The following is an 11,932-nucleotide window of genomic DNA, read 5'->3' as shown; positions in this document are numbered from 1 at the left end:
AGAAAGGCAACGACCTGGAAGCGAAGCCGTTGAGAAGAAGAAGGATTTCAAAGCTCGTTTTTTCTTGAGCCGTCGGCGGTGTTTTAGTATGACGCATGTAGGTAAGTAATACATGTGGTCAAATCTTTTTGTTTGACTATTTTTATATTAATTGCAGAAATATTTTTATATTAGGTCATACCTAAAATGCTTTTGTCAATTCCTAGCACTCTTTTAGCTAGGGAACAATTGAAACCGTGTTTACCATCTATAATGAGTTTGACCTCAACATAAGGTGTGAAATTGGAAACTCTTTAATTTTCGAAACACATGAGGAATCTAATCATAACAATTTATCTAAGTTTTTCAACTATTGAGTTCTACAATTTTCCGTACATAGTTTCATACATACAAATTGCGTGCCTCTAGTATTTTGTGTTTCTGCCTATATCCAGAGGTTCTAGATAAAAATCCAAGTGTTTTGTGGATAAAGAGTCCGGAAGAATAGTTTGTTATAGTGAAGCTTTCGCTGATCTCTTATTGAATATAACATAAGAGCGTTAAGAGGGAGACAATCAAGTATTAATATTGATCTGATCAGTAAACTAAAAATCAAACGAGAAGTAGATATTCAAACTTAATCCTTTTTCATGATGAATAAATATACCAGCAAGATTGAGCTCGTGCTCCATTACTGTGTTAATCATTGGTATAGTGATAGTTAGTAAGATTAATTACTAGAATATGATGTTTATTCAAAAAAAAAAATTACTAGAATATGATGTGGATTAAGAGGGAGAAAGAAAAGAGGATTAATTACTTGCCTTGTTTAGGTGTAGAACGAAGTGGACCAGCCGCCCTTACTATACATCACGGACCCTTGAATTGATACACGTGCACACTCATTCAATCTTTTGACCAGAAATAAATAATGAACAACAATTATCTGCAAATAGCTTAATGATTGTGATAGTGCCTGAAAAAGAAAAAGAAAAGAGAGCTATTGATCTAGTCTTAGACTCGTACCAATCCATTATTTGATTATGATGTTGTGTTTGATAATATATATATGTAACGTTATAACTGCACTCGTTAATCTGCTGGAGTATACATATATGAACTAGTCATTTTAATGCAAAAGAGTTAATATTGTCTAATCTTCTATTTAATTTATAAAAAAAATAGTATACTCTGAAAGGATAATGATAGTAGATATATGTCCAGGCATATATTAATTAAAATCATTTTATCTACTCTTAATTTTTAAATTTGATCCAATGATAGGACAGTGATCATGCATGAAATTCTTGATCACCTAATGACTATATAAATATTTCTGTTGTAATATATACTGCAAATTCTTTGTATGATCGCTAAGTCGTGACTGACGTGAACAGGGGCGGAACCATGTTAATGGATGCAGGGGTCCGGGCCCGGGCCCCCCCTCCCCCCCCCCCCCCCCCCCCCAACAGATATTTCTGCAGATTCAATTTCATAGAGCAAAAAGTAACTAATCAAATTGGATATGAACATATTCAATTAACTAGAGTACTAGACCGCCCCAAGTCCTTGGTCCACTCACAATACACTACAGTGAGATGCATTTACCAAACATATTTAAATGAGAAAAAGAAAGAGTTAACTTAACAAATCAATAATATTTTAACTTAAAAACATCTCTAATCTTATTAAAAAAAAATTCTCTAATTAACAGATTTTTTTAAGTAAAAAAATAATAAGACTTTTAAACTCTCCATATTATGTTTATGTTCCGACCCCCCCACGTTACGAATCCTAGTTCCGCCCCTGAACGTGAATCGCATGTTTATCAATTTCATCAACTATCACATATATATATTACTTGAAAGATGCCTAGCTACTAGGCACGTTCCCACTGCTAGCGCTATTGTAGAACATGGAAGTCATACATAGCTGGCATGCATGTGTTTGATAACTAATATTGTTTGCCCTAAAATGCAGAACCATTATGCTGGCCATATCAAAGTACAACAATTTTTTGACCTAACCACTGAACTGGCCAATTAGGTTTATCATTTCCTACGCTTTGTATTTACAAACATTTCTTCAAAATATGAAATTAGTAAATCTAACTCTGATCAAACAATTGAACGACTTGTTTTCATAAAGCGATTAATATGACTATAGTTAGTAAGTAGTAACTAATGATCAAATCGCAATAACACGATCTCAAATTACTTGTTGATATTTTGCATCAAGAGTTAATAGTTTTCAAATAAACGCATTCACAAATATAGATCTAGCAATGTGTTTTTGCTTTTAATTTTTTTTGTTAATTAAGTATGGATACAAAACAAGCATGTGACTTTTGAATTATCTCCCAAGCATCTGCAGAATATATAGAATATTAAAACGCATACACCACCTTTTAACAGTTTTGTTTTTAAGACTAGGATCCAAATCTTCCTCAAATTATTTCAGAATATATAATTTTAGAAGTATTTGTCCTACATCTAATAATCGAGAAGCTCTTCAATAATTAATGACTTGTATACAATGGCGCAAGTTTTTGTTCCCTTCACAGATGATTCCGCACACGTACACCAGAGCCAAATATGGTTAGCAATTTAATTACCAAGCTTTTGCCGTTGGAATAATACTGTGTGAAGTTTTCATTCAATTTTAGTCTTGAAATCTACAGAGGATCGGAGGTCTTGTTATACATATGCATATGCCCAGCATACCTCCAGGAATTTTCTCTATAAACGAAATATTTATGAAAGACCAGGTTTCTTAATGAAGATATTTTCTGTGAACTAGGGTTTTATGTCCAAACAACATGAATACGTTGCTAAATTAAGATGGAGCAACCGATCGATGGAGGTAAGTTTTATGTATTTAGTATATCTATATGAGGAGACCAATGTTATATGTACGTATCGTATCGACGAATTATTGCTTGATATGTAATGAAAAATTAAGTTAGTTTTAATTATTTTAGAATGGATTGGTCTTGGAGTTAAGATCACAGCTGGAACGCTAATAGTTCACTTCTAAATCGTTGATTAAAAGAGTAAAAACTAAAAAATGATACACATATTACATCTCAAACAACAGTATATAGACAAACTAATTAGTCGTAATGTACAGCACAATCACTCCGTGTACTTATTTTTCAGATAAAAGCATTCAATAATTTTAAACTAACTGTCGTGGAGATGTCTCTCAATTGCAAGGCAATTCTTCATATACAGAGATCGATTTACTCTCAGCTTTCAGCATCAATATATCTTTGACAATTTTGGGGAGCGATAGCTTTATGGGCTGCCTTGTCAATATAAGTTATTGATCTTATTTTGTACATAAAATATTTAAGGAATAGACTTAGTCTAATTAATTTAATATTATTTGATTTAGTGATATTAATTTTTTCTTTGTAGGAGAGAGGTCTTGAGTTCGACTTATTACTAATTAATTATTGTATATTTTCAATAATTATGTAATAAATTTTTTTTAAAAAAACTGAAAAGACTAAATTTAGCTACCATTAATACATAATCACAAATTCACAATTTAACCGACTCGACTACTTCAAAGTTTCTCTATTACCTGAAGGCCAATTAATCAACAGGTTCTTACGTTGAATGGGAATAATAATGTGACAAGTGAAAACACAAGCAGATTGTGACGGCCATCATTTCAATGCTTAATATATATCAACCAGCACTCCCATGCATAAGCAAAACTGGCATGCGTGGGATCAGTCATTTTCTCAAGCAACATGTAGAAGATGCAAGAAGCTTCTAATTAACTCATTATTTAAGCATGAAACATATAGGGGTCCCTTTGAATTCAACTGACAAGTTGCAGCAACCACTCAAATCTCTTTGCAATCTTATTTTATGTGTTTACTATTGTAAGCAGTGACCTAGGGATGATAAAGAACTGTTGCAATCACACGCTATCATACTCGTGCTCCTATAATTATGGAAACGTAGTGTTGTCTTTATCTCTTTCAATTAGTTGGGAAACGATTAAACGAAGGTGACCAAGAAACAGTCAGCATTTTTGTTTTTGTGTTATTATACAACTTGAATGAAATTCCTACTCATCAAATCTGGGGAATCACACAAGCTTAAAGGCCGCGTAGGACCTTTGAAGATCTCCTCCATCTCATGTTCTGGTTATGGAAAATCAAAGAATGAAATTTTTTTGACCAAAATCATGTCTAAGGCGAAACAAATATCTGAATAAGTGTTCGTTTTAACGTGTAGATCGAGATATGGATGTAGACTAATTTTGTGGGTACTTGCGGTCTTAGTTTTTTGACATAAAATTATTCTAATCTTCATTCCCTTTATTTTGAGGTTTTTCACATGCATTTCTGGATAGAAAAGAATGAGAAGTAAATCACGTGGAATCTTTATGTTTATGTAAATTTTATTTTCTAATTACATCACTCTGCTAATTTTTTTTTTTTTTTTTTGAGGGAAATGAAATAGATTTCATTGACTTACAAGTCATTACAATCAATAGATATAAGCTCCACCACATTTGGAGGAGGTACAGTAAAGAACTGCATAAAAAACTGCCCATGTCTAGCATCTTGTGCTAAAGTATGAGCCACTATGTTTGCTGCTCGGCGCACATGATGAACTTTCGCAAAGGATGCTAGCTGCAAGACCTCTCGAAGGTCACCTAATAGGTAGCCCAGCTCCGAATGATCAAGGGAGGCATGCACCACAGCTTGTACCAAGTCTTGACAATCAGTCTCCACTATTAGAGGGACAAATTGATGAGAGATAGCTAGTTGGACGCCCACCAGCAGCGCTACCAGTTCCTCATGCCGAGCGGAAGAAGCTGCAGGAAGTGTGTGGCGAAAACCTCCCAAACAAGAACCCTCAAAGTCTCGAAACACTCTGCTAATTTATTGTTTGCTCTTCCAAAAAAACAAAAAAAAATCCAAAAAAAAGAAAATTTATTGTTTGCTCTTTAATTTACTTATTACTTTTATTAATTAGATTGTTACTTTCCTCATTCTTTATAAGAAAGATGTAATTGTTTCGAATAATGTATGTCAGTAGTCGAAAATCGAAGACAACTTCTGCCAATCCGTCTTGTCCGATAGCGCTCCGACGTTGCTTTGCTGACATTGTGATGTTGTCGAACAGGTGATGATAAGTATAGGGTTGTTTTTTCTCTAAAGATTACTTTACTTGGGGTTTTTGGCAATGGTGGTCGGATTTGTTCTAGTCGAAGCAGCTATGTGTCTAGGTTGGTTGTCTGCATCGTTTTTAGAGATGGTGGAGGTGACGCCGACTGGGTTTTGGATCCAGGAGGCGGTGACAATAGGCGCACCATCAATGAGGTCAATTGGCAGCTTGGATGCAGGGGATTTTACCTGGTTTGGATTTGGGTCTAGCTGCTTTGCAGATCGTTGGTCGTCCTCTAGGTGGTGATGCGGGATGGCTGTGGTGTATTCTTAAAGCGGGATGGCGACGTTCGTGGCGAGTCGTGGTGGTGGAGGTTCGCGGCGAGGTGGCAGAGGTGTGCGACATTTTTGCACATGATATGGAGACTAGAATGAGGTTGGGCTGTTGTTTGGGTCTAGGGTTTGGCTGTCCTTTGAGCCTTGGGCTGCTAATTTAGTCAGTTATTTTTTATTTCTAATAATTCCCTGCTTTGTGTATTAATTTTTAGTGAGCGTTAATGAGTCTTGATTACTTTGCCTATTCACTAAGTCCTAGTGTTATCATAGTTTATAGGTTTGTTTTTCATAATTGATCGTTGGATAATCAGTGAGTGGATCTATTTCTATATACCACTGTGATACCATCACAAACTAATTATCTGTCCATAGACGACAGAGGGAGGATAGTTAATGACCATTCTGACTTTAGATATGTAATCCAAGATTGAAAGTCTTTTTAGCTAGTGTCATGAACACTTAAGATCCGACACCAAGTCACCAATTGTATTCAAATTAACTGTCATTTCTAATATGAATACATTTTTGCTAATTGATTGATTGATGTACTATTTCTAGAAGTTCCCATTCAAAATTTTCATATCTTCTAGCAAGTTTCAATCACTTTGTTGAAGTTTTCACTGGTTTTTGATGGTTAGAATGCCAACATATTACCCATATTAATATGATCGAATATCATTCTTACATTGTCTTTGAGAATGAGGAGAGAGCATTCATATTGTGGACTTCTTTTTTGTATGAATTATTACTTGATTCGACCGTTAGAGTATCCATGTCCAACATACGACAACTTTATTTATTGCAATACTGGCATACATGAGAGCCAGTATTTATTATAACTGATTATAATTATAGTTATTTTTTTAAGTATTTTAATTTTAAATTATTTCATTTAAATCAAGACCGTCCAAGCTTTAAATTCTAGTTTCAGCTTTGATCGTGATTGAAACTTGCTAGAAGATATGAAAATTTTGAATTGGAACTTCTGGAAACATTAAATTAACCAATCAATTTACCAAATGGCTATCTATAAATGACAGATTCAGGTGGAAGCACTGAAGCAGTTGTTGTCGAAGTGTTGATGACTAAAAAACCTTTGAATCTTGGATTACGGAACCAAGATTTGTTTTGAACAACGGTACAACAAACCATCATAAGTTCCATGTAATTAAGCACCTCCACACCTCTGATTTGGAACCATTGCCACCCTAATTATAACTATTTTACTTTTTCGGACCGGAAATTATAAAACTTCAAGACTTAGAAAATGCAATTTACAACATTTATATAAAGTTTGCTACTATGCTGGTGTCGGCGAGCATAATCCTCAGGAATAGTGTATATATATTAAAGGATTGACGCACACTTCTTATATATAAAGCTTCATGTATTTTCTAATATATTTTTACAGTCTTTTCTTCCTCTTGAAGTAGATTGAAAAACTGGCAACACATTTTTTTTTCTGGTAACATATATTGACTAAATTTCCACTCTAAACATGTTTCAGAACCAAGAGCAACCTTATAAATTTGAATACAGATGAATGTTTCACAATATCTAAACACTAAACTATCAACACCAATGAAAAATGGAAAAGATTGTTAATCAATTGCCGTAGAACTTGACTGGTAAGTGAATAAGTGATAATGAATATTGACTAGTAGCTGGGTTTTTATCTCAGCAAATTAGAAGCTGAAGTAGCAATTGATTTATGTCAGAGGCTCAGAGCCTTATTAAGGGCATCAGTGTAGCAGAATGGAGGTTTACCAAAGTGGGGATTGTTGGTCCATATCTCATCAAAATGGGCTGCTATGTAACAGATCCATGCTCAATAGCCGATTAGCCATGTCAATGAGAACTTTCATATGAATCGTTTGATAGAGATGTTATGAGAATTCATTTATTTGACTGTCAATTTTGTTTTTCTTTTGGTACCGATGAGGGTCACAAGCCCCAACAACAAAAACTTAAACTACAACTTCACGAGGTTTTAAACAACTAGCGGTATCGACGTCGAAAAACTCACCTGTACTATCATGATGGCCGCTCAAACATTTACCATAAGCTCTTACAGTTAAGAATATGCATGGAGAACATCCTATATGACCTAGGAAAAACACCCTCGGAAAGCAGAAGCTTAAGGAAGGATTATCAAGTAAAACCCGAAAGATTTGGAGAACTCTACATGTTCTTCTTATTAAGATAATCATTCAAGGACTGGATTTAAAGGCAGATCTTCAAAGCCACGAATATTGCAGGACAGGAAGTTTATGTTCTTTTTTGCTACAAGAATAGCCTTTTTTATAAATTTTGAGCCTCATGAGTCCCAACTATCATTCAAAGTTACCATAGTGGCTTCTTTACATAAAGGAGCTTTTTTGCCAAGCAGGAAAATGGAGAGAAATCTTTTGTTTGCTTTGGCCTTTTGCCCTGTTGAGACTTGGAACAAATATTGAACTAAAGAAAGAAAGTAAATAGTGAAGGATGAAAAGCAGTGCAAAGATTATCCATGAAAGAAAAAGCAGTGCAAAGCCAAACTAATATCAGAAATGCAACTAGTTTCTTGGTCTCCATGGTAGGGAACTCAAGGATCAGAGGATTCCAGTCAACACAAGACAAACAGTCCACCTATCATAATTTTGAACTAAAAAACCCCTAAAACATCTAGTATTAAATAGACAATAATGGGTACTGGATCCAATTTTATTGTATAAAAATAACATCTTTGAATTCTGCATAGTACTGCTACTATTATTCATGCCTTGCTGTAGAAGCATTAAGTTGCAGGCAGCAGAGGTAGGGCTACTGCTGCTGCTTCTGCACTCAAAATTTGGAAACAAATGGCACATGGCAAGTTTCAGGCTATGAGATTTCATTTCAATCTTTTCAATTCAGATGTGAGTGAATGAGGTGACAAAGCATGCAATTATCAATTGGTCCAGATCTTATCTGTTTACCACTAAAGGATACAGGCAAGTACACAAGGCACCTCTAAATAGTAAGCTTCTGTACATGATGATGTAGTGAAAGCTAGGACCTGCAAAAGACCTCTCACTCTGTGGGGGTCAGTGTATACAGGTAAAAAAGAAGAGGAAAAACCCTTTTTTTTTTGTTTTTTTTTTCTTTTGTTTGGTCTGAAAAAACTAAGTTTGAAGAGGAAGGAGATTAAACACAATGAGAGAACAAATATACAAAGACCATGAAGCATATGAATGGAAAAAGAACTTGCTGAACTTCAATGTACACCTAGAATGGATAATTTGAAGGACTGAGGCCAAAGGGTATCTCTATAATCTCTACAGTTAGTGGGTCAAAAGCAAAAATCCCACTAAGAAAAAAAGCTAACAGGAAAACTGGGAGCTACCAGGACCGTAAGGAGAACTGCAGAACAAAGAAACGAAAGAATGGAGCAAAGCAATTTCTTGACAATTACAATTTCAACTGCCAGCTCCATGCATTTGGAGCAAAATTTTCCTCCTAACAAGTTATCTTTATCCAACAACTAATTAAACATTCTTCTTTATACTGGGGATGTATTCAGAAACCCATTGGCATCGGCCCAGCAATTTAACCTGATTCCACTACAACCAGCATGGTGTGTTAAGTCTACATCATGAGTCTTCTTCTTCATGAATGTTGAATCAATTGTTGGAACAAACATTACTTTGAAGTATTTACAGGGGAGCTGATTAGTACCTCAAACCCCTATTGCAGATATTGGGTCCATCTGAAATTCTTTGCATGCTGTGACCGGCCACATATTAAACATCAAAGGGGTGGGGTGTTCTTCATGCCGTGGTAGAATTTCGCTGTCATTGAATTGTCCTTGTAAGCTTGCACTTGGAAATGAATATTGTATCAGAATAGTTTAGACTACACAGCTTCAACAGCTCTGAGGATTGCTGCTTCAAGACAGGATCACTACAACTCTGGATCACGAGGAGGAGCTTTGCTGCTAGACCGGCATCCAAGGCAATTGATGAACATTCCTCAGGGGCAAGTTTGCATATAGATGATAAGATTGACAACGCATATTGAGTACAACTCTCAGAAATTCTCATCAGAACCCTCACCATATTCGGTATAGTCTTCGAACAATCCTTCAACGCTAATACTCCCTGTGGTAGAGATGACAATGCATCCAATACGAAAAGGGCTAATTCTAAACATTCGTGGTCCAGAGAAGGCAAACATTCAACCAATTGCGGTACAGCTCCAATGCTCACTATCAAGCCCCTCGCTTCCTCATGCAAGCATATTGTTCTGAGGAGGCTCAGTCCTGGCAAGACTCCAACAGTATGTCTCTTATCTTTAACCAGCCTCATTATTCCAACCAGGAGGCTATGGCTCGAAACAATTTCTGATCGAAAATCCTTCTCCTCCATTAACATTTTGATCAACCGGGTACAATTGATTTTCGTCTCAATTGACCCCTCGTTCAAAATGTCCACCATCAAAGAAATCTTTGCCGGTTGCATCAAATTCGTTCTGGACTCCGAATCAAGTGACAAATTCACAAGAATTGCAATGGCTATCGAACCTACAACATGTGAAGTAAATGGACCCAACAGGGACGAAACTACAGCAATCCCACCTTTATCAATCAATGTCTTCCTAGCAGTGGCATGAGCCCCCACAACTTGATGCAACTCCTTGAGGGCTTGCACCCTAGCTTGACCCTTCACCTTCTTCAGCGTCTCCACAAGCTCTGCAGCCCTTCCCTGAACATCTTCAGACTTCTTCTTCATGAGCAGATACTTCTGCGAAAACCAGGTGTAGATTAGATGGTAAAGGGTCCTATTCGGGGTCACGGAATCATCCCAAAGCTCCTGCATTGTGGTTGGACAGGTGAGGTGCCCCAAATTGAACCACTTGAGAATGTTGGACTTCTCATAGGTTTGCCCAGTGCAAAGGGTCACAGGGTCTTGCATTGGCTCAAGAGAAATTGGGCAAATAAACACAGAAGGAACCTCAGACAAGTCAAGCTCCTCAATCATCTTCCTCAGATCCAATTTCTCACCAACACCAGTTGCCACAACCCCACCAACATCAACACCACCACCACCACCCAAAACCCCATCTTTCACAGCTGTGTCCAGATCTAGAACATGCCCATCTCCTCCACCATCAAACCCAGCAACCCCATCCCTCTTTGAGGGCTGAAACATAGGCATTCTCAAAAACCCTGAAAAACCCAAACCCTCCAAGCTATTAAGACCCCCCTAAACTCAAAATGACTAGCTCACTTTAGACCACATTACATCTGGGTACCCCATGAAATGTGTGAAAATGGACAAAAGGACTATTATTGACAATCACCAAGCAACAATACCCTATTTATTGCACACACAGACACAGCATCTGTTGCTTTTTCCAACTCTGCTTTTTATCTGATCTCTTTCCATGGTCAAAAAGCATCATTACAGTCACAATACAAATAATCAAACTTCCTTCACTTCATGCTCAAGCTTCAAAAGGACACAATCACCAGAACACAGAAAAAAGATGTGCAGTGATAAAGCAAGCAAAGGGGAGCAAAAGACCAAAAGATTAATTTAGACCACCCAAAGTGTAGACTCTCTATACAACTAAATCTAAACCTTAAAACGAGAAAAGAAAAAAAAAATTGAGGAAATGAGGAGAGGTTAAGACTTAAGAGAGAGAGAGAGAGAGACTATGAGAGAGGCCGTACCACCGGAGGCAAAGTGGGAGAGGCGACTGAGAGAAGAGCCATAGCTCATACTGAAAGGAGAGAGAGGAGGCCTTACTTCAGTCTTCATCGAAAATAGTAAATTTAGATTAGTCTTATATTTATGAAAAGGGGTGACCGGAAACCACGGGCTGTAGCCGGTGAAAGAGCCCCTCGGCCCCCGCGCCACACGTGCACTCACTTCACGTGGCCTTCTTAATCTCCCGCTTCTTTGTTAATTATACTCTTGTTTATTTGTTAATTTTACGTTTACAAACCTCTCCCAAAATGACCTTTGCATCCTTGCTTGCTAATACAAGAGGGTAAATCCGTAAATCTTTATTTTTCTAGTTCTCAAGTTTGAGGTTTTAAGTCCAATTTTCCCTAACTAAATTGTTAAGGAAAAGTAACTTATTGACTAATTGATTCTTAACGTCCTATTGTATTAGAACCACATTCTCTTTTCTTTCTCTCCGCAAAAACAGGAAACAGGGACAAGCGGTTAACAAATTGGTTTCTCTGCTTGTCCCACGGCGCCTCTACGCCTCCGTTGGCTTCCGGCCTCGTCGATGTGGCTACGGTGCGGCCGGACGGGCTGGTTTGTTTCTCCAGTAGTTGTGTAGTTTAGTTGCAAGTCGTGATCTTCTTCTACTTCTCAGATGGCAGTTGATAGCGGCGCTGGTTCTCTAATGCAATTCCAATGATTCTCTGTTTGCTCGGTTTCTCCGACGGAATCCAGACTGATCGGGTTGCTCGAGTCTTCGACAGAGTTCCATGATCTGGTTGCTCGTGTGTGT

The 11,932-nt window shown here is 37.0% G+C and overlaps 1 protein-coding gene across 1 annotated transcript; it reads right to left on the bottom strand.

Moving 5' to 3' along the window:
• Positions 1-8,648: 8,648 nt before the first annotated feature.
• Positions 8,649-11,221, bottom strand: LOC133722191 (U-box domain-containing protein 30-like). Its single transcript, XM_062149014.1, has one exon. The coding sequence runs from the start codon at positions 10,618-10,620 to the stop codon at positions 9,259-9,261; it is 1,362 nt and encodes a 453-aa protein (XP_062004998.1). The 5' UTR covers positions 10,621-11,221; the 3' UTR covers positions 8,649-9,258.
• Positions 11,222-11,932: the final 711 nt, after the last annotated feature.

The sequence above is a fragment of the Rosa rugosa genome, chromosome 1, assembly GCF_958449725.1.
Source record: "Rosa rugosa chromosome 1, drRosRugo1.1, whole genome shotgun sequence".
Taxonomy (NCBI): Eukaryota; Viridiplantae; Streptophyta; class Magnoliopsida; order Rosales; family Rosaceae; genus Rosa; species Rosa rugosa.
The sequence above is the reverse complement of the archived record's forward strand: the minus strand, read 5'-3'. Positions and strand labels throughout refer to the sequence as shown.